At 35.2% G+C, this 24,147-nt stretch overlaps 1 protein-coding gene across 3 annotated transcripts in view; it reads right to left on the reverse strand.

Moving 5' to 3' along the window:
• Window positions 1–24,147, reverse strand: part of DNAJC13 (DnaJ heat shock protein family (Hsp40) member C13) — a 110,657-nt gene that overhangs the window by 24,303 nt on the left and 62,207 nt on the right. For all 3 annotated transcript variants that reach the window (XM_031940125.1, XM_031940124.1, XM_031940127.1), the window contains 13 exons: window positions 23,900–24,054; window positions 22,773–22,974; window positions 21,622–21,737; window positions 17,693–17,771; window positions 15,731–15,866; window positions 12,352–12,536; window positions 11,448–11,522; window positions 10,684–10,803; window positions 9,169–9,348; window positions 7,174–7,341; window positions 5,378–5,491; window positions 2,557–2,673; window positions 1,588–1,765 (listed from right to left, as the gene is read on the reverse strand). In XM_031940125.1, coding sequence (XP_031795985.1) covers window positions 1,588–1,765; window positions 2,557–2,673; window positions 5,378–5,491; window positions 7,174–7,341; window positions 9,169–9,348; window positions 10,684–10,803; window positions 11,448–11,522; window positions 12,352–12,536; window positions 15,731–15,866; window positions 17,693–17,771; window positions 21,622–21,737; window positions 22,773–22,974; window positions 23,900–24,054 — 1,825 coding nt within the window. The remainder of the gene's footprint in view (window positions 1–1,587; window positions 1,766–2,556; window positions 2,674–5,377; window positions 5,492–7,173; window positions 7,342–9,168; window positions 9,349–10,683; window positions 10,804–11,447; window positions 11,523–12,351; window positions 12,537–15,730; window positions 15,867–17,692; window positions 17,772–21,621; window positions 21,738–22,772; window positions 22,975–23,899; window positions 24,055–24,147) is intronic.

Consider the following 24,147-nt stretch of genomic DNA (forward strand, 5'->3'; position numbering starts at 1 on the left):
ATGAGGAGTTGGATTTCAGTGGTCTTTCAAGTCCCCTTCAGCGGTAGTTCAAAATTTTAAAGTGTGAATTTTAGTTCTTCCCCCATTTCTTATTATTAAAGGGCCTTTCTCCTTGGCAGCACTAAGAGACTTCCATTGGGATTTGGATTAAACTTCAGTGTTTGGAGAGATTCAGACATTACTTTAGACAACAGTAATCTTTAGACTCTAAGTAGAAAAAGTATCAAAATGCCCAATGTGTAACAACAAAAGCTATCCAGAGTGAGTAAAGCATTCCATGATTTTTAAAAATTTCTAAGTAGTAGTATGTTTTATATTCTATGAAACTGCTACCATAAATGACAGTATGCATCTGACTTTCATTTATAAGCTTATAACCTAATTTTTTTCTTATCTGGAAAAGGCCTTTTTGAAGATGCTGAGCCAAGCTTTAAAATGGACTATAATAAAGATATTTTTAAACTGACAAGGCTATAGTCTGATTCTATAATTTCACCAGTGCAGCCTTCCTTGTCTCATTCACCCACTCTGCAGTTACTGGTTTAGATCAACACCTAGAGAATCTTCCAAATGTACCCCCACATCACTGCTCCATCAAACCACTGGCAATAAAGAATGAATATTCTGGTCCTCATGGTCCTAAGATCTTTTTCTAGTTTACCTGGTCAGAGTTATCACAAGTGACTTCTTTTCCCAGACTCTTTTATGTTCTAGTCAAGCTGTTTCCAAACTACCCTTTAGCTCATGCTTATCCCTAGATTGGACTCTTTGTACTGACCCTTGCCCAGGTATCTTCTTATAATTTTAAATGAACATAAACTTTAGTGTTATTGAACTGAATCTGCACTGGGTACCAAATTCCTCTTAGGAAAGGAAGAATTTTAAAGCCATTGGCTTTATTTACTTGCCACCAGTTATGATTGTAGTGCTAGGTCAGATGTGGGCAAATATGGCTCACACACCAAATTCAGTCCACTACCTATATACATGTAAAAAATATTCTTAGCATATGAGCTGCACAGAGACAGTAAGCCATATTCAGCTCATACATCACACTTTGCCAGCAACCCTGTCCTCGAATAACATGAATCTTACTCTTAAAGCTCTATGGGGAATGAAAATCTACTTTTTGCTAAGGCTTTCAATCATAAAGCTTGAAAGGTTATTTATTCAACAAATATCCCCTGTACTTATTCTGTGCAAAATGCTGTCAGGGATATAAAAATGAATAAGGTAGCTTCTGCCCTTAAAGCAACTCACAAATACCAAGCAATTTAAAGCATTATTACCATTAATAGCTGCTTTATCTGATATATTTTATTTTCTCAATCTGATCTTTTGTAACCATTTTAATTTATTTAATTTTATTATTCTTTGCACAGCAGCATAAATTTCAAAATGATTTCGATTCCTCTCCCCCACTTGTTAAGAAGAGAATCTAATCTAGCCCACAATCCATTCTGTATCTATCTTGAGATAAATACCTTCATTTTCTTTTTAAAGTGTGGCAAATCTATAGTGTCCACACAGTTAGAGATTGGCTTTTTAGAATTATAGAAGCACTTATTAATAAATACATCTACACACCTGGATTGTGTTTTATAACATTTCTCAGAGCTTCCAAAGCCATTTCAACTCTTGATAATCGATCTCCATGTTGCTCTGACTCCACTTTTGCAGTGTGTGTGATAGCCATGAAAGTGTGGAGATACTGGGCCTGGGAGCCTATGTAGTCCAAAAGACTTGCAGCAAATGCTTTTGGGAGCTAAATTGAAAATGAAATAAAAAATCAGGTATACATTACATTAAAATTTAAAAGTGTATAATATTTCAAAGCAGGGAAAAAGTTACCATTTAACAACCATTTTGTTTTCCATAATTTATATCTTATTGTAGAACTATTTGTTTTTCCTCTAAATAAAACCTCAATTATTGACCACACACACTCACACACACACACACACACAAAATATTTCTAAATATAGCGGAAAGAAAAATATTTTCTTAGGTCTCTTCAGAGATAAGGGGCCTAACTGATAATGCTATATATTCATCCCACTACCCCAGAAGACTGCCCATCACTTTTGGGGAAATCTCAAACTGGCCTTACAAACTATTAAATAAAAACTGATGAGTAACTTGCCTGCTAGCTAGGAAAATGCTAGATTAGACAAACTGAATAAACCAGGATATGGACAAACACAATGGTAATTCTAAGCCTCCAATTCCACTTGCATTTCCAAATGGAGCCATTTGGTGAGGCTATATTTATATACATTGCAAAGATACCATGGCACAAAATAAAGACTATTATCCCTTTGTAGATTAGAGAATTTGCTATAAAAAGTTCATCTTTCTCCCCACCCTTTATCATCCTATCTCCCGACCCTCATCTCCCACAACATGTTAGTGCTTAGAAATGAGTCCACAATCTGTGACAATGTAATATATTTTACTATTTAGATTACTTCTGCTCAACAAAAACAAAATGATTCCATAATAAATGTTCTAACATTGAAAAAAATTCAAGTATAACTCTTTTTATTGAAAACTTACCTCTAGTTGGAAAGTAGGGATTTCATTATATACCCTGACGAAAATTTCTCCTACAATAAGTTCTTTGGCATGATCACTGTACACAAATTCTGATCCATATGTTTTGTCACAGTCACCCTTTGAAAAGTAAAATGCTTTTTAGTTAATGATCACAGATACATACTCTACATGATCTATATCTTCAGTCTTTAATCAGTTGAAATAAGAACACTAAGGAACCTCTTCAAAATGGTGCTTTTACCCTCCAATAGTAACTTGCAATATATTGGGGACTGTCTGAAGGTTCACTTTGTCCTTACCACATCCCCTTTTTTATCCTCACTTAGATTCCATATTATCCTACTTATAAATATAAAATACAGGGGACTTTACACTACACCAAAGGACCTGAAGATAGATTCCAAAGAAAACCCCATTAAGGCTGTTATGTCTGTTAATTCTTAGGATGCCATGGCCACAAGCTAAAATGGGGGCATTAGATAAAAAACCTTGATAGGGACTTTTGGTAGTTCAAATAAATGGGATCAGTTCAATAATAAGCAACTTGGGTTTAAAGAAAAGAGATGTAGCTAAGGGATATTTACTGTCACTGGTTCTGCTGTCAAGAGACCACACCACACCAGATGAGAAATTATAATTAAAAAGATTAATTTATTTTTGTTGCTTGTGACATAAGGTATTCAAAACAGAAAAATGAAGACATTCCATAGGAATTGGATGGGGCCAGGCAACAGCAATCTAAGAACTTCTTGTCTCCTTTTTCTGGTAGTCTCAGTGAACCCATTATATAGCAAAGTCTGAGATCCAGGTATGTGACTTTACCTCTTCTGCATTCCCTTTACATACCACCAAATGTGCACTGAACAAAATCCACCTGGATGTCCATTGGTGTCTCCACCGCCTACATTTCCCAAAAGAAACTTTTCTAACGTTTCCTTTTTGGCATTAAGGCCCGCACTGCCCCCTTTCCCCACAACTCTGTTCTTTCTTCTTTCTACAATTCTCCCTCCCTGTCACGTGTACTCAGTTGCCCAATCTGCTGATTCTTCCACAGCATCTCTCAAACTCATCCTCTTCTCTTCACTCACTTGGCACTCATTACCAAACTGCCTCCCTGCTTCTAGGCCTTTCTATTTGCCAACATTCTAGTTGCCAAAATAATCTATGGCAATGACTACGCCAGTTTCTTTATAAAAAATAATCTTTAAGTACCTCCCTATCTATAAGCTAAAACACACTTTCTTTTAGTCAGCCTGGCACCTTGCCAGATTTATATATGATGTTCTTCTGCCTCATCAACTCTATTCTCCCAAAATATTTTATTATTTATTCTTGAAATTTAATATTCCACAAGTCATTTCCCATATTTTAAATACACTGTCTTCATCACCATCCCTGAGAAGCTTTATTTTCAAGGTTTCTCCAAGTTTTGGCTCAAGTGTCATCTCTGGCATGAAGGACTTCCTGACCCTCAATGTCAGTGCTTTAAACCTTCTCAAAGTATCTAGCATTTACTCGTATATGTGTTTGTTGCAAACCTCAGAGAACTAAGATTTGTGAAGGCAAAAACAACTTTCTTTGTACTTTTGTCTCCCAGTAAACACATCGAGCTGAAGTAAGTTAGGTATACCAGGCAGGGAAGAGATAGTAAGGGAGGTGAGAAATTTGAAGTAGAGGAGTGGAGTTCCTATTGTCACTGATCAGTACAAGGTGCTATTTATAGGTAAAGCATTTAAGTAAATTGAAGGCTGCCTGTATTATGTCCTTGTTATTCTGTTCAATATATTTTAAGTCTGGTGAAAGTTAAGAGTAGCATTGGTTGTTACCAATCTGATCAGAGTATAATATGGAAAAAATTATGAAAGGGTTAAAAATCTAGGCTCATTAATGCTGAGGAAGAAAGATAAGATAAATAATTGCCACTTTTCATTTAAGTAAAAGAAAAAACAGCAGAACAAAAATAATAAAATTAAATTGAAACAACATTAAGTCAGTTGAATATGAAAGCACTAAAATGATAAAATATTGGATACATTTTGGAGTGGTGACATATCCTATTTCACAGCTTAATACTAATAAATAATGCATGCCTTTGTTTGTCCATCCTCTCTCTTACTGCCTAGCTTTTGCATATTTCAAGATTTGGGAGCTTTCTTCCTTACATCATCTATCAAAGCTGTACTCTGAGACTTTAATGAAGTATTCAGATGACTGGCTACACCACAGCTCCAAGTGGTTTCACCAAAAGGTAAAAGAATGATAACAGTTGTCTGAAGACCAGGATCTAGTTGGGTCTGGGATTGATCACCTGACAATTGGTCACAGGAACACAAAAAGTGCATTTCCTATGGCTCTAAAAGTTTATGCTATTAGAAGAGACAATATTGATGAAATGAAAATTCTTTGAAAACATTGAAGCAGTGGTTTTTCCAAAGGAGGAAAACATTCGATAAGAAAATAATCATTTAGTTTTTACCATCAAGAAACAATTTTGGTTTCTGGTAAAGGAAAGAAAGCTGAAAACTGTATATATTAACTGACTGACCATAGAGCATAACAAATCTAAGTGGCATGAAAAATTAAAAAGTAAAATAAACTTTGGTTACCACTAAGGAAAATTCTCCTTAAAGGGGACATATGCCAAATAGCAGCAAGATTCTTATTTTTGTATTCCCTTTGGAAGTCTAATTGGATGTAAGAATAATCCTATTAGAATTGAAGAAATTTTTATTGAAGTAACTAATTTATCCCATTAAAACTTTGGACTGTTCTTTCCAAAAATGACACTTTATTACCAATGATTTTATAAAAGATAACATACTTTTTTAATCATGCTTTCTTGTTGGGATTCAAGAAATTCAAGTAGTTCTGCTCTTGTTGAGTTATTCCAAATTAAATAGGGACTCTCTGTGTTGCTATTAAGCATCTTCAGAATCTAGGAAAACAGAAAAACAATTCACTTTTAAATGTAATTTTAAACGAAACAGACATACCACTTTATTTATCACAGAACCCAGGTCTCAAAGATTCAGCCCAATCAAAGCCAAGCTCTGATTTAAAGCTGAAAGTTGTCTTTTTTGGAAAAGTGTATAAGCAGAAAATTATGAATTCCAATATTCAACTCTTCTTCTTTACTTTCATCCTATCTGGACATGCCATTTAATCCTACCAATTAATCTGAAGAGAAATTAAACAATCTCAACAGTCTACGCTTTAGAAATATGGAACACTGTATATGACAACTGTTTTACAATATACCTCATCTCAAATTAAAATCAGAGAACTGAAGGCAAGTATTTCCATTTATAGAATGCTAATTAGCAATCTGAATGTCAATACTTCCAACAATAAAATTACTGGTCACATACTAACTAATCTGTAACCTCAAAATAGGTCAGTAAGTTGGGTGCTGTTTTTTTAATTTTATTTTACAGGTGAGAAAACAGACCCAGAAAGGTGTAATCACCTGTCCAGGGTTGCAAAACTAAATGTTTGAGACAGAATCCCCACTTAGAACTTCAGGCCTAAAAACTACATTCTATTCCAGATAACACACAGCCTCTGGAAAGAAGGCAAAAGGACATCACTGATGCCACAAAAATCAAAAAGCAAACACAAGCTTTGTACAAAGTGAGCATTTTATATTGTGTCCAACAACATTAAAAAAGGTCACTTTTCATGTAAGCAACATCATTGTTTAAATATATATATATTTTTAAATAGTTAAAAAAATCCAGAATATTTTTTAGAGAACTGGATTCAGAGCCAAGAAGGTCTGGGTTCCCTTCTTGCCATAACATATAATGTTTGCAGGCCTTAAGTTCCCAGTACACCAGGCAGCTCTCTAACTTAAAGAGAAGGTGCCACCCCTTCACTGGTAGGGCTCTTTACCTCCATCCTCCCTAGATGAACGAAATCATAAGTCAGACCCCCATTCCTAACCTAGTACTCTTATAATCAAATCAGGTACACATACATCTTAAAGAATGTTTCCAGATTAATCCCAGAACCTGACAAATAGAAGAAACTTCAGAGGCCATTTATTTTAACAGAAAAGTGAAAAGCATCTCCAAAAAGTTTTAGGTGATTTGTCAACATAATGTGCCTAATAATTCAAGTTTACCTTCATAAATTTGCATTTTAAATGTAGCTGGCAAAATAGTTTTCTTTCAAAGCATTCAATACAAATTGTTTGCAATAAGAACGATGATTAAAAATCTACTGAAAAATAACTATTTGGCTCAACTATTATTTTATTGCAATCATCTAGAGGTGTAATGGGTACACATTTTTCTACGAAAGATCTTTTAAAAGTTTAAAATTATTTCCTCCATAACCTGTGAGATAGCCAAGGAAAATTTTACCCCCATTTTATAGAACAAATTGAAGCCTGGAAACATCCTGGATTCCTCAACATCATAGTGTAATAAACTGAGATCAGTAGACAACACAAATATCTATTTTATTATTTGTTCTTGTTTCCTAAAGCCCAAGCAACATGGTTCTGTTCTTTTGCCACAATATCTCAAATAATCTGATTTATATCCCAAGTAATCAGAAGTTACTGGAATACCATTCTAAGATACTGAACTCATAAATAATCCAGGACATACATACCTCAGCAGGGCCAATTACAGCAAGTTTTCTAGCAACATATGGTGTAAGTAAACCAGTCAAACTTTTTCTTATTGTTGGATTTTCTGGAGTAGATTGTTCACCAAGTAAATACCCACCGAGGCGACTGAGAGCAAGGAGGCTTAGCTTGGCAAGACTATTGGCTACTTCCTGTTATGAAAAGAGAATTTACATGTTTACATGTACATTCATACTGTCCATCAATCAAGTTGTTTTGTGTATGTATGCAAGTACACATACACAACAGGGGAAGAGACAGTCTTAAAACAGCAACTCTAGTCCAACCTCTAACATGCACTGGCTGGCTAAGTCACTTCCTCTCCTCAGTGTTTCAGAAAACTTACAGAAAAGGGATAAATTTACATTGATAAAGGAATTTTCATTTCAATAAAATCACAGGTTTGTTCTCTCACTCTTATCAACCCTTCCCCATTCTATAATAAACAATAGCCTCATCTATCTGGAGGCTCAGCTGATAGCTTTATTTGTTTGGAACTCAGTTAAGAACCAAAAATAAACAAAAATCTTTTGAACAAAAACACTGTCAAAGAGCATACAGTAAAGCTTACATGCTCCACAAATGAAACTTCTGTTTTCAGGTGACCTATTTGCTTTTCCTTTACATATAATTTTAATCAGCTTGATTATCAAATTTTCCATGACCAAAGAAAATTAAAAACAATAAATCAGATGCCAAGATACAGGGTTGGCTATAAACATTTTGAAAGCAATGAGAAGAAAGATTTAAGTTAGAGCAACAACGGAGACAATACCTACGACACACCTACAACTTAAAGAGCATAGCATCCCAGTGACATTTGCTCCAGGGAAAATCACTTTGCATCTCTGAATTGGTATTAAAAAGTGTCACTGGTACAGCTGACTTTATAACAATGATCCTAAATCAAGAAAACAAGCTTTTAACTCAAGATCAAGCAGACTGGCCACTTCCATTTTCTGAGGTGACAGACTCAGAGTGGAAACTGAGACTTTTTTTTTTTATTTGTTCAGCATCAGAATTTTTGTTTTATGTATGTGTTTTTAAGTTTTATTTTTCTTGCTTTCTCAGTGGGGGTGGAGTGTATAGAAGGTAGATTGAAAAGTAAAATCAAAAATCAAAAAATCTCAATTCAACATTTAAAAGGGATACAAATATAGTTTCTTACACAAATGTAGTATCCTTTCACAAAGAGATAGAGAAGACATGATTAGATACTAGCTTGTTTGAAAAAAAAAAAAAAAAAAAAAAAAAGACAGCTTAATGGAGTACAAGTTCAGTGCAAACCAAATGGAGACAAGGCATCCAAAAATGTTAATTCAATTTAGAAATGCATTAAGGGAAGTAAGCTCATAGGAATAAGGAGAGGACAATACTTCTGTACTCTGTTCTGATCAGGTCACATCAATTAAAAAAACAGTCATTATCTGAGAAGACTTGTAGGAACTGAGGCAGAGTGAAGTGAACAGAACCAGGAAGTTATATAATAATAAAAATACTATGAAGTCAAACAATTTTGAAAGATTTAAAATCAGTGATCAGCCTAGAGAACAACCATAAATCCAGACAACCAAAGATGAAACATGCAATATAGTTCAAATAAAGGACTCAAGATGCAGAATGAGACATACATTTGGGGACACTCTGAACATGGGAATTTGTTTTTTTCTTTACTACGTATATATGTTATGACGGTTTTATTCCCCCCACACATATCCTTTTTTTAAAAAACTGATTTTTATTTGTTGAAAAAAATTTTTAAATAATAAGAAAACAATTATTGAATGTAAAGAGAAGTGTCTAAAGTCTTCCTAAAATGAGTTCTGTCAACATTTTTTAACAAAAGTTTGTGGTTCTGGAAAGGGGAATTGCTCACAAAACATGGCTATCTAAAATGACTGATCTATTTCCCAGAGGACTAGTTTTATTGTAGTGGTTAAAGTACAAATTCAATATACCAATTACCCTGATAAAATTACCTGCTGATTTGTCTCTTCATTTTTCTGAATGCCACTCTCTTCTAGAGTATAATCATAATTAAACAGATATCCAAGTAAATGCCACAAAATTCCTGCCTGAAATAAGTGGGTCTGTAACCAGAAATCCACTGCAAATGAACTGACACATTCTACTCCAAGAGATGCTACACGTGGGATACTCTGAAAAATCAAAAGCAAAGAAATTAAAGGTAATTAGAAAGTTGAAATTCCCAAGAACCAAGTGGTTCTTTAGAGTTGATTTTACTCTTATTACATTTAGAGATCATTATGTTTCCTACTTTATTTCTAATTTGAATTCTATTCCCATCAATGCCTGACACAGTGGTAACTAGAGGGAAAAGGGCAGGTTTCCTTGATTTTAGTATCAACAAAAACTTAGCAACTTCTATAGAGAGAAAGCCTAGACATAGGCTATAAATTGAAACATACAAACACCACCTTTTACAAAGGTTGCAGACAAATATTCTGAGTATAGCAGAAACCAAATTCCAATACCCTCAGATCCCAACCCAACTTTAAATATCAAGTTCATAGAAACTGATTACCTAAAAAAAGGTCTTATTTATTTTTGAGCATTTTCTTTTTAAAATTTAACTTCCAAATTCATTTCCTCCCTTTTACTCCTTTCTATACCTACTGAGAAGGCAAATAATATGTCAATTACATAAAACATTAAGAAAAATAGAAAAAATTATACTTCAATTTGTACTCGGAGTTCTTTATTTCTCCCTTTGCATCCTGAGTCCTTTGGAATTGTCTTGGAGTATCTGAGACCAGATTTGAACTCGGGTATTCCTGACTTCAGGGCTGGTGCGCAATCCACTGCGCCATCTAGCTGTCTCCTCATTCCTTCATTTTTTAAGAGATAACTCTCTTGAGAGACTCATATCCACCATACCTTGTCTATGTAAACTCCTTTTTAATTGTCTGAATAATGATAAAATTCAGTGCCAGCTGTGGAGTCAGGAGAACCCTGGCAAGTCACTTAACCTCAACTGTTATACTCTCTTCCACCTCCCTCCAAATTAAATAATGATAAAAATTTTAGGTGTTACATGAAGGAATATAAACAGTTTGGTTTTACTGAATTGCTTCAGATTACTTTTTCATATTTACCTTTTCCAAAAATCAACAAAGAGTCTATTATTTTAGGTATAAGCAGAACCTGACAAGAATAGTCAATCAACAAACTTCTTGCACTTATCAGTGTAATCTTTTGACCAATACTCTCTTGCTGCTTGGCATATTCCAATCTTAGCAGTACTTCAGAAAAGTCTGTCCAGTTTCTATCTTACCTACTTCGATCTCCTCCCTTAGGTCTTGGAAAGTTAACAATTACTATTCATATGACTTGAGGAACTTTAAAGATTGAATATACATTTGTGGGCAACAACAACATAACAAAAAAACTTGTGGAACTACCTATTTAATCATTAGGATTAGATATACTCTGAAGTAGTTAAGTAATTAAGAAGCGTATTAAAACAAGCTTACCTTGCCAAAATACAATACTCGACAGAGATCCTTGATGATACTAGGCATCTCGGTGATCTTCTCTCGGCACTCTTCAAACTGAGCTGCCACACTGTAACATTTACATATATGCCCACATACCTGAAAGTAGAAACATAAGAAAAGATTTGGTTCTATATATAGTCACTTAAAGGAAAAAAAAAAGATAGGAAAATTAGCTCAGAATTTCAGTCAATGTTCTGAAGTATGCACTAGTGTATAGAAAATCCTCATTAGCTGCCTAGGCCATATATTCATTCAGGCCATTAGTGCAGCAAAAATCTTAATTCTTATGGTTGTATTTTATTAGTCTTTATATATAGACATTTTAATTTTATTTGTACAGTCATGTCAACTGATAAATGTTCGTACATAACTGATAAAATTTTATCTTGGAGAGGAAAGGATAGGCTAAGGAATGAATTATGATTTGAATATTTAACTGCAATTCACCTATATATAGCATTCAACTAAAAAGATAGAACCAAAATAATACTTCATTCTTCAAGATGTTGCATCATAAGTGCTCAATAATGTTAATTATATAAACATATAAATTCTTCCCTTGCTAAGACCCAAACTCATTTCTGTCATTTATAAACCTTCAGGTGCTTTCCTCAATATCTTTAAGTATAAACATTATCCCCATTTTATAGATGAGAAAATACACTTACAGCTCACTTCCAATATTAAGCTCTTTCCTCCTAATCTACGTCAATGAATATAAATAGCTTCTATGAGCCTACCTGCACAGACATGTCAGTGGGCTTACTAGAACGATTCAAGACTGCCACACAACGACTGAATGCTTCTTGCAACACCTATATAAAAATGAATTAACAGTTAACTCTGATCCAGTTTGGGAATGCAAAGTTTACAATTTTTCATGCTAAAATTTATTAGCTTTTTTTTTGTGGGGTGAGGAAGAAACTTTCTATGTCAATAGCTTTCCCTCTCTTTCTTAAACCAAATAGCAGTTTTATTCAAGGAGAGAAGCAAAAAAAAAAAAAAAAAAAAAAAAAAAAAAAAAAAAAAAAAAAAAGCAAGGCCACAATCCATAATGATTAACCAATAATGCAATTTTAAAATGATATCTGTATCTCATTAATTATTTAAGTTAGATGATTTTTTCTCCTTTGATGTTAATTACTAGCTTAATTTCTTTCTCACCAAAAATCCACATATATTTCTCAAAAGATCCTAAATAGAATAAATAGATGACTTATGGGACCCAATGCAATCAGGTTCTCATAATTTATTAAAACTTCAGAAGATCACTAAGTGCTGAATGGCTGATGCCAATATGGCACTTGAAAAAAATTTCATCAAAAGACTTTGAATGTTTCTTTTGAGCAACATTAACAATTTATTTAGTAGATTCAAAACAAAACAAAAGAACCAAATTCACCAGTTATAATCCCCAGCTGCTCCAACTCTATTGGAGAGCATTATAGTTGAGTGGCATTACATTCAGAACCCAGTATTTTATCCCAGGGGCAAGTATAAAGAAAAACAAATTAAAAATTAATAAGCTAACAGCATTTATATTTCATGACTTTTTTTTTTTTTTTTTTTTTTTTTTTTTTTTTTGCAGAAAAGCAACTGTAGAGACATCAGGATCTGTTCTGCAGATAAGCACAAAGTCATTACCTCTATTCCGTTCTCTCTTCTTAGCTCTTCTGCATTGAGTGCAGAACAATTGACAGTATGGAATGCCAGCTCTGTGGCAGCAGGCAGCAGTGGTGATTCTTTTGAGAAAAGGAGATCATCAGAAGTTTCCATTGTAATAGTCCTAATCAACATGGGATACCCTGCATATTTGTAAGGCTGTAAATCTGAAATAACCAAAAGACAAAAGAGATTTTTATTGATGCGCTAAGATGGTTTGGCATACAGGAATATATAGAGTTATTCAAAACCTCACCCCAGTTCTATAAAATATCACAATTTCAGTTTAAAAAAAAAAAATCCGTTCAGTTTTTCCCCCCACACTGATTTTAGTTATTTCATCTGTTAAAGGTTCCTACTAAAAAAATGATCAGGTTTTCTAATGGAACGTAGAATTTAGCAGTTATGATCTTGTGAATTTATCAAACTGTCTACCTCTACAACCTGTACACATTTCTACTTACGAACACCTGGATATTCAATTAACAAATAAGGAAAGTGCTATAGTCAGTAAGTACCTAGCTCCCCTACAATAGAACTAATTTTTAAGAAATTTGAGGTACACATGAAAAAATTACTTAAGAAGCATGGCAGAAACAAGTCTACATTCTTTGTTTTGTGTGTGTGGCAAGGTCAGAGTAAATCAGTAGTATATTATTTTGGTTATTCCAAGTATTCATTTTAATGTAATTAGCAAAACATTTTTTCAAGTGCTAGATACAAAATTTCTACATTAAATAAGAATACAAACAGGATGCACATAAACCAGAATACACAGTTACTTGTCTACAATCTGTACATATACAACTCTAGTGAAGCTCACTGTTTGCATATACTAAATTTCCCGAGTTCTCTAAATGTAGTCACTTATTTAGATACAAAATAATTGCTTATGATCCCAATCCTAGGATGTTTTACTATAATTCATAAAATTCAACTATTATAAAAGAGCCCTGTACACTTATATCCAAATTTTTGCTTTAGATTCCATATAATCACAGAATCACAAAGTGACAGAACTAAGAACTGAACAAAGATTTTAGAAGCTGCTCGGGTTAAGTACCCTCCAGAAAACTCCCTCTACAACATCACCAGAAGATTTTTTTTTTTTTAAGTCCTGTAAAGATAGAGGATACTTTTTGCTAATGTGGTGCTTCTGCTTTGGATTGTTAGGAAGCTTAAGGACATTTTTTTTCTTAGCCTAAATGTGCTTCTCTGCAAACTGCATTCATTGTTTCTATTCCTATCTTAGAACTAAACACTGTATCCCAGATGTGGTTTGATCAGCACTATTTTCCTGTTAAATTATTTCCCTGCTTGTTCTGGACATTGTGCACCAAAAAGTGAAGTCTTCCATTGAACAATGCTTCTGGGAGTCATAATTTACAGCTGATAATCTGAAGCAGGCAGTCTAATAATCCTTTGCCTCTTTCGATCTTACTGTGCCTGGAAAATTAACTTCTTGGACCCAAGCAGAGAATTTTAGGCTCACAACTAATCAAAGTGATCCCCTTCAATACAACTCATTGTTCTTGTATGTGAAAAGCCTTATGATCTCACCCTTCATCCTGTGCATTTACTAGTAGTTGCTCCAAGCTTTGTTTCACTGGCAAATGAAAAGTGTTTATATATGTTCATCCCAAGGACCGATTATGAGGATTAAAATTATCTCACTTACAATAAGAGATGGAGTCAAAACTTTGAATCAACAGCACATTATTAAAGGTCTCATGGTCCCCTCTAATGAAGTGGATCTCAGATCTTCCTCCTGATCTGAGATGCCTTCTCCTTCCAGGGCTCTATTTTTATAGGGTGATGTGCAGTCATTCCGGACCACACATCTGGATCACCACACATACAGAATAATTCCACTGATTGACATGTATTGCATCATAAGCTAAAATAAGAAATATGTCAGCAGGATCATAAGGTGGATGAAGCAAGGTATCTTCACATAAGATGGATCAGAGGGTTGTAAGTGATATAGATGGTCATCTGCTCCTATTGGACAAAGAATTGATCCAGAGGTACAAAAAGATTTTGAGGGATTTTCCATATAATCTCTGCCAGACCTGTGACTTGGTCACAACAAGGCAAAGCAAGGGTGAAGAGCCTTAGTTAAGCAAGTGAATTCAGAATCTACACCTCACAGATCTGGGCCTTACATACAGAATTTTGATATGATTCTATCAAACAGATTAATGCTAATTGGAAAAAAATAGTAATTAATTCTCTTATGACAAAAACACAGAAAACCTAAGGGCCAGAAATAGATCACAAGAGATAACATCCTAAATACCTTCATATAATCAAAGGGTGCTTTAACTGAGGATCTGTGGATTTTTAAAAAAATTGATAAAACTCGTCTCCTTTGAAGTCTATGCATTTTATTTTATGCATTAAAACACAGATGTCCACATTTCATCAGACATTGCCAAAGGGTCCATGGAATACAAAAGGTAACCCAGCCCTAAGCAATTACTCTTTCTTATGATTAATTATTAATTATTAATCTTACTATCAGGTAGCTTAACTTGTTCCACATTACCCACAGGCAAAACATGCTCTATTTGGTTAAATTTAACATGGGCACCCACCCTCTATTGCTCCAAATTTTGTCTCAAACTCTGGGAGTAGATTAAATCTGCTAGTTCTTATGTTCCTTTTTTTTTTTTTCTTTTTGGACAACTAATCCATTTTGCCTTCCATCAAAACTCATTCCAGAAAAAAAGTAAGAATAAACTTAGCACCTTGGATCCATGAATGACAGAGAATGCTTTATAATATAACTCAGTTCCCCAAATTCTCCTCCTGTCTTGAAGCCTGAGCTTATACACCAACAGCTTAACATATTAGAAATCACTAAAGTAAAAGTTTTTACAAGCTTTTACAAAAGGTGATTACCCCTATAAAAGCAATTTTAGAATTAGTTTTGATGGAATACATGAGAGATCTAAATTGCTAAAGGTGTCCCCTCAGAGATCTAAATAGCTAAAGACGCCCTCATTCTCCTTTCATATATTTTATAACTTAGAAAATATCAAGTAATAAGAGCTCAAATTTATGTAGCTCTTTACGGCCTGCAAAATGCTCCCACTTCCTTCCAGACTCCCCACTATAACAGGTGGAAAAAAGCATCATCCATATTTTCAAGATGAAGAAATTATAGTTGAGATTTCAGTGATGTGCCAAAATACAATCCTTAATGTTTGTGAAGGGATTGGAATATGGGTGTCCTGACTCCTAGTTCAGGACTCATTCTATTAGGCCACACTATGGTCTCTTGTGATAACACAAGTAGTTAAGGAAGAAAACTCACAAGAAAAATTCAACAAAAGGAGAACCAACTTCCCATGCTCACCTTCTTTATGCCGATTGAACAAGATGCTCTGTGTTTTCAAAATCAAAATTATATTTTCTGGATCTGGGCCATCAATTACTTTGGTTGATTTTGTACATAAGAATTCATAGGCTTTATTTACTTTTTCAAACATATCCTGTAAAGAAACAAAAATAAACAGCACACTTATTTTATAATAATGGGAAAACTAGAGTCAAAGTTAAATAAAATAGTCTGTAGAAAAAATGACAAGTGAGATCTTCACTTCATTTGTCATAGGCAGTTACTAAAACAAATGCAAACTATTTCACTATCATAAAAAGCTATAATTTCCTGTTTAAATTTTTTTTTTAAATTTTTGTTCATTCTTTTCTCAATTGAGTCTGTGACTCTTAGTGAGTAACCCCATTTAGGGCTTTCTCAGAAGAGATCCTAGAGTGTTGCATCATTTTAATGTTCCAGCTCATTTTACAGACAAGGAAACTGAGGCACACAGGGTGAAGTGACTTGCCCAGGGTCACACAGCTAGATGCACAGCCCTTTATGCAATGGGCCACTTAGCAACCTACAAACACTGATAAGATAGTATAATTAAAATGCCTTTTAAATTTTAATTTCTTAACTCTTCAGCAATCAAAATTTCTGTATTATTTATCACAAAATCCTGAAATTTTGTAGAAATGTGCTTATTTACTATTAAGGTATTTCAAGTACAAAACAATTATACTTGTTTTTCAAGTAAGGATACACTGTTCAAGTAAAAAACAAAATTATATTTATGGTATATATACACACAGAAAAGCAGCATGATATAGACAATGGATAGCAGTCCTCCAAGTCAGGGAGCAACAGGCACAAGTCACCTGAACTCTCACTGAACAAGGAAACCCAAACTATAAACTGCAAAGCAGGTGCTAATCTGTATTGGTGGAGAGTTTCCTCATCAAGAGCTCCCTATATCAAGTCACAAATATAAAAAAGAAAGAAAATCAAATGTTCTATCCCTTCCAACATCCATCAATATGGGTATATGTGGCATTAGCTGTGTCATAGATATATATTTATATGTTCATAACAACTGCTAAAAAATAAAAGTTAAAAACATCTAAGCCACCAACACTATGTATTACAACTACAAGATAAAGGTATGTGGAGGAATGTACGTACAAATGAATGTGAAGTAAACATGTAAGACATGAGTTTAAAAAGAAAATGAAATTTTAAAAATTGTTTTCATTAATAAAGATATGGGTTGGTGTTAACAGCAATATGAAAAGAAACATGAAAAGTTATTGGATGAGAAATCAACAGGACATCAAATGACTGGAAGTTTGATGGAGAAGGGGTCAGATTAATGGGTCATGAGTGGATCAATAAAATTAATACTTTGGCTTTACTTTTTTACAGGCTGCTGTTATCTGTTTCATAAAAAAAATTCAGAAAACTGAAAGTAATCTTTAGGTGGCACTGATTTTATCTGAAATGTACCTTTCTATTAATCATTTATTAAACTGAATGCTTATTAAAGTAAAATAACTGCAGGCTGACACTGATAGGAAAAAAGAAGCATCCATATACAGTAAGCATTTATTAAGAATCTACTATGTTCCAGGCACTGTACTAAATGCTCTACAATTATTATCTCATGCAATGCAACAACCTGAGTAAATAGGTGCTGTTATTCCCCACTCTGCTGATGGAAAAATAAAGCAAATAGAGGTTAAGTGAGATGGCTGGGGTTACACAGCCAATAAGTGTCTGAGGTAAAATTTGAACTTAGTTCTTCAGAACTCCAGGTCTTAACCTCTGTGCACTGTGGTGTCCTCCCCCTAGCTGCTCCTAACAGTTTTACATGATGATGGGAAGAGGATTAATGAATGTATAAGCTATAAAATGAAAAGTTTATCTATGTCTTTGGAGAAGAGAAACACATGTTGAATAAATCAATCTGGAAATACCCATCTTTGATTTAAGAATACCTACCCTCCCTTCAGGATTCTTGTCAGGGTGATATTTCTGGGCCAGTCTAAAGTAGGCTTTCCTGATCTTGCTCTCTTCATGTCTATAAAATAGTATTTTACAAATGTATCAATCAATATACAAGAATACAAAAAGTCACCAACTCTTTTGGCAAAGAATATTTGGGTGGACATGTTTCTTGTTTCTATAAAAGGCTACAAATTTGGTCATTTAGATTTCAAATTTTTTTGTCTTTAACAGCCAGTATCTTCAGCATACAATACTGTATGTCTAGCAAGTACTTCAAAACTGCTTTTTCAGTTATTTGCCAATGACTGACAAAATGAATGATGTGAAGACTCCCAGTTTCATTAAAAATCACAAGCTTCATACAGGCAAAGGAATTGCAATGGTTAGGAAACAAACTCCAAAATTTCAACCCGGGGAATTTCTAGTTAGTCTGTGCTCACACACACACACACACCCTTTGCAATTTGGAGGATGGGAGAAAAATTATTTTTTAAAAAAAAGGGGCAGGGGGAGTCTTAAAATGAGGACCATTGTCTTAATTCTAAGATATAGTATGCTTTCTATGACCAAGATTGAAAAGTACAATTTAACAGATTTTACATTACAAAAGAAAACCCTAACCACTTTGCTTTTAAGTTATAGAACAATGTAAACAAGAAACTTGGGTAGAACTCCAGAAAAGATAGTCTCTGCCCTTAAGAAGCATGCCTAATCAAGGACAGATTCTGCTTATCATTAGATAGTTTGCAAGGAAGGATGGGATAAATGCAAAGGAGAAAAGGATCATGAACAACCTAATGAAGGGAGAAAATGCCTTTGACCACAAGGCTTTAAGTAAGAGTTCCTTCTGAATATGAGTCTTAAAGAAAAGATTGCACTGTGCAGTAGAGGAAGAGCGAAGATGTAGATCCATTCCAAAGATTAGGCCCAGTGGAGGCAAGGCATGACAAAGAGCAAAAGAAAACCATTCTGGTTTGGCTGAAACATAAAATATGTTTAAAGAAACTGCATGAAAAAGCTAGAAAAGTAGAGTGGACAACATTCATACTTTATTTGCAGGCCAAAGCAATCAAAAATGGTTGATCTGTTGATTGTTGTTGTAGTTTATCCTTCCTTCTTCAAGAGGACCCTGACATCTGGGAGGCAATGCTGTGATATACAACTGAGGGAGGCCTGGGTCAGGTCACCGGCCTCCCCTTCCCCTTGGGCTCCAGTGGCCCAATAGAGACCAGGCCCTGATGGCAGTGAAGCCCTTGGGCTTTTTAAGCTCCTCACTCACAGTAAGATGAGAAGCTCTTAGGTGGCTCTTCCATGTCCGGCATCGTGTAAAGGCTGAGGATAGAGCAGAGACACAAGACAGGCCCAACATCCTCAAGTTTCTTACATTTTAAGAGGGTGAAAATATACAAAGACATACAGAACAAGTGATCCATGGATAAATAGGGAACGACAAACAGAGGGAAGGCTTCCTGTAGGAGCTGGGATTCACTGGAAATAAAGAAGCCACCGAGGTCGGAGGGCCAGGCCAGGGAAAGAAGATTCTGAACATGGAAGATAGCTGGAGAACATGGAAGACCGGCCGAAGGGCAGAGAGGGCTGGTGTGGGAGGCTGAAGTGAAAGAATTCTGGATGGGGAGAGAGGGGCTGGTTTATGAAAGGGCTTGGATACAAGAGAGTGGAGGAAGGGGCTGGAAACTGGGGTCTGGAGGATGGCTACTGGGGATCAGATTCATAGTGGGTGATGTTCCTCCCTGGATGAGGGACCGTCTTCCCACCCAGCATCAGGGGATGGGTGTAACAAGACCAAAAGGTGGAGGTAATGAAGGGCTCTCAACGCCAATTGACATGCGACTCGATTTTACCGAGTTGGGGAAAAGGGGGAGGAGAGGTCTGGCAGGACTGGTTGTACACCTGGTCAGACTTGACCTACAGACTCCCATAGGAAGGGGGACCAAGTCTGAGCATGAGGAGGTGAGTGCAGGCTTCAGGGTGGTGCCTGTGTCTGAGGAGATATCGGGGTACAGTAGGTGAGAAGCAGTGAGCAGGCACTGGGCACCTTGGGCAGCAGCTGCAGGGGCAATGAGGAAGTGGGAAAGAGGGCACAGGTCAGAGGTTGAGACAATGTGCTCAGCTGTGGACACGGCAAGTTTGAGATGTCTATGGGACATCCAGTTTCAATGTCAAACTGGTAATTGGAGACATTCAATCTGCAGGCTTGAGAATCTGCTAAGCCTGGATAAGCAGATCTGGAGACTGTCACACAGAGCCAATTTAACCTAGGGAACTTATGAAATCACCAAATAGTCGGGGGAGAGAGCATAGGACTAAGACTTTAGGAGACCTTGAGTGACCTGGACAAAGAGCCAGCCAAGAACCCTGAGAAGGGGAGAAGGACAAGCTAGAGAAGAGAAAGGCCATTGGGTCTGGCCAGTAAGAGACAATAACTTTAAAGAGAAGTTTCAGGTGAATGATTAAGTCAAAGGCCAGAGCTAAGAAGAGAGAAGAAAGGCAGTAGGACCAGTTCTAGGATGCAGCTTCTCAAAAGGCTGAGCTCTGCGATGACAAGAACCAGGGGTGAGGGCCATGTGGGCACAGCTGCAAGCATAAGAGAAGGGGCCGACAGCTGGGGCGAGACCAAAGGTTCGATCACAGAAGCAATCTGTTGGACACAGCCGCATGCACCAGGATCACTAGGGCACTGAAGGGTCTTGTGTCAGGAAAAAGAAGGACCATCTGCTCACATGAGATAGACTGAAGAAGGAAATAAGGACAAAAGCCATCTGGGCGATGGGAAAGACCGCTGTTGGCAAGTGGCCTGAAATAGGAGGCCTAGTTATTAGGGGAAGGGGAGGAACCAGGTGAGGACTAAGGAGGGAACGCAGTCCTGTGCTAAGGATACACTGGGCAAGTGTCAAAGGACAGTCTGACACAGTGATGGTCCAGATGAGATTAGGTGACACCTTCTATTAGGGGACCTTAAATCCTCTTAATCAACACCTCGTAAGAAAGCAGAAGGCCAAAGTACTTGAGAGACTATTAATGCACATGCTGAGTCCCTGGGGTAAGGGCAGGAGGTGGGAAGCCAGCGTTGAGGACTGTGAGACAGGAGCTGAACTCACTAAGAAAAGAAAATCAGAGGGTGACTGACCACAATGGGAGGGGATGGTAAATATGAACTGAATGAATCTCAAAATGGTGGGTGCTTCCATAGTGGTGATGGTACTCAATGGGGAGGGGAAAGTCAAAGATGATTTCACTTATAGACGAGGCTACCTATCAAAAGAAATTAATATTAAGAAACCACTTTGGAAAGGAGGGTGGTTTAGTTAAATTTTGAACAAGCTCATCTTGAATTAAGAGCAAGAGAACATTTTACAAACTTGACAATTCTATATATGACTGAGTTGCTATCAATCAGGTAGAGCTATATAACAGAAAGGTAATTCTAAAGAGAGGTCAGAAATGGAAATCTAGGAATCACATAAGTCTTAACTGAAGACATAGGAAGAGAACAGAGTCCCCTAATAAAAGACCAAATAACTTAAACTACTAATATTCTTAACATATAATCTATCATAAACTTTTCTGAAACCTAGGCAAACTCTTACTAAATCTCACATTTACAAACTTCAATATAAAACCATCATTTCTATAAAGATAAAATTCAAACAAATCCTAATGGTAATAAGGAATAAGGTTATATAAACAAACATTTCTGGCAAGAAATCTCAAATGTGAAACCAAATCCCTGACTTCAAATGCAGAGCTATCTTTAGGTAGTAAAGCCACATTAACAAAAACAAAAATGTGTTAGTTTTGATATAAATGAAGGTGTTTTTTCATATTTTATTTTTCAAAAACTACTTACAAAAAATTAGTACTATGTGAGCTATTAATAACTATAATATTAATTATTAACTTACTGTCCCTGTCCATTAGGGAGGTTAAGCACTTCATAAGCATCATCTATTGACATTATAGGTGGTTTTTTTTCTACTTCCTTCTTCCAGGCATCAAGGGTATCTTTTAGAAGCTTCACCTTGAAAATAAAATGTTTCCATTTCAAATATTTCAGCAAAATGTGGATGAAACTGTATACTTTGAAAATGCATTAATTAAAGATTTAATTTAAACATCTAGTTTGCTCAATTAAGAAAACATAATTGAACATTAAATTTATATATTTAGCAATAAACAGTAAAGAAGCGTGGGAAAGGGAAGGGGGAGAGGGGAGAGACAATACTCTATTTGTTACATGTATTCTACTTCTTCAGCTTAAAGAAATGTTAGATCTCACCCCCACAAAAGAAAAACAGTATTATATCAAACTTTAAAATTAAAGAATTTTTCCAGTTTTAACAACTGTAGGCTTAAGATATTCTTGTTAACTGTAGTTATTTCAATACCACTGTACTAATGCTAAATTAAGTACATTATTTTAGTGTCCAAATAGATTTTTTTTTTTGAAAAATTTCTTGTAAGATACATATGCTATTACTCATGTGTCCAAACACAAATCTATATACTTAAGAGGATTAGAAAGATTTGATTAAATTAATACTCAGTGTGAAAATTCAAAGAATGCTGTAAAAACATTATACAAATGACTGTTATACAGATGATGCTATGACCGTCTTGACACTTGCAATGCAGGTGTCTGACTCAACACTGAGGTTGGTCATACTATAACAACAGTTCAAGGATTGGGCCTAGCCCATCTAAGCAGCACTCAGAACTACTTCTAGGCTGACCTATGCATACATAGGGGGCCTTCTTAAGGCCAGAACCAGGCAGCACCCTACCAGTGCGAACCCAAGGCCACCCAATTGTTACAATGAATGTTTATCTAAAGTATGCATGAAATTGTATTTATATTTTGCTTTTGATAATATCATCATTGTCAAGACAACAAATGATATCAAAGGATATAGAGATACATTTAAAGTTGATCTTGGAATAACTCCATTAATATAAGAAAAAATTAAACAATGATGAATTTTTAAGGAGGAAAAACACACAACTGATTATCCAAACGTCATGATTTGAAGAGACATAAGATCATTCACTGACTTACTGGATCTTTAATTGGCCAGTCTGGAAATCGGAGTGTATCACAAAGATGTTTGAGGTAATAAATATTACAAAAGAGTTCATTCTCTAACTGTGGATAGTTGATAATAGGAATAGGACAATACTGATAAAGTGCTCTTGTGTTACTTTGAAGGCGTGGAGTGAAGTCAGCAAGATGAGCAGCTATCTTCTCAATCATGAGGCGCCTGTAAGTTATATTAATTATTCAAAAATCTCACAAGATTATTTCCTTAGACATGAATACATATGACAACTACCAGTAACTACACAAATCTTCAGATTAAACATAACATCAATCTAAGGCTTGATAATAAAAGCCCACAAGCTGGAATAGAATAAACAGTATCAACCCCCAAGAAATCCTTAAATAAAGATAAATACAGTTATCCCTTCCACAATGTGGGGATTAGGAACATGTGCCCTAATGATTTGAAAAATCCATGTAAAATTTTTTGGCTTTTCCTTTGTACTACAAGTCTGAGTTTTTTTCTTCTTTTTCTTTTATGGTCTATTTATAGTACCTTTAGGTACCATAAATAGCTTTATTGTAAAATCTGAGTTAAGTATTTGGTCATAGGTTGTGTGTCATCTGCTGGACTTTGTGTTGTCTATGACTTCACAAAACTCTCAAAAATTCCAATTTAATTTCTTATGTTGACCTGCAATACAGCAAAACCATAATGAAAAAAGCATTGATGAGGAAGGGATAACTACTTATTCTAATTTGTATCTGTGTCTATGAACCAATGAAGGATGTTACCCACACACAAAAACAAAAACACAATTCTTATAAGCTTTTACATAGGAAGTCAAAATTAATAACTTTCTAGTATTTAGGTAAAAATTTTCCCACAATCTATTTCTTTAGGATGTATGATATGTGTATGTTTGCCTAAAGGGCTTCAAGAAGTTATCAGTAAATTGACACGTATCTGGTGCATATATAAGATGCCCTTATTTTCTAAGTTTCTAATAATTATTGTGGTGATTCTAATCATGTAATCAGTGAAAGTAAATATTTTAACATGAAAAGAAAAATTAAAGTAAGCACCAACCACAACCCTAAATGATGAAACCAAGCATATGAATAGAAAACAAATGATAAATTACCTCATTTCACTGCTCCAGATAGCTTCAGGAGTATCAAATTCTCCTAGAAAAATCTCAGAAAATTTTTCTGGTTCATAATTTTCTAAATAGCACACCATTGCTTCAGGGAGGATATGCCCCATTATACTTCTTTGGACAATATCTTGCCCTTTTGTCTAAGGGAAAAAGAAAAGATTGAATTGCATAATTGAATTTACCCTGAAAACTTTAAACTTAAAAATTTAAGTGAGTACAAGCTTAAGCTTTTT

Source organism: Sarcophilus harrisii, chromosome 5 (genome assembly GCF_902635505.1).
Source record: "Sarcophilus harrisii chromosome 5, mSarHar1.11, whole genome shotgun sequence".
In the NCBI taxonomy this organism is placed as follows: domain Eukaryota; kingdom Metazoa; phylum Chordata; class Mammalia; order Dasyuromorphia; family Dasyuridae; genus Sarcophilus; species Sarcophilus harrisii.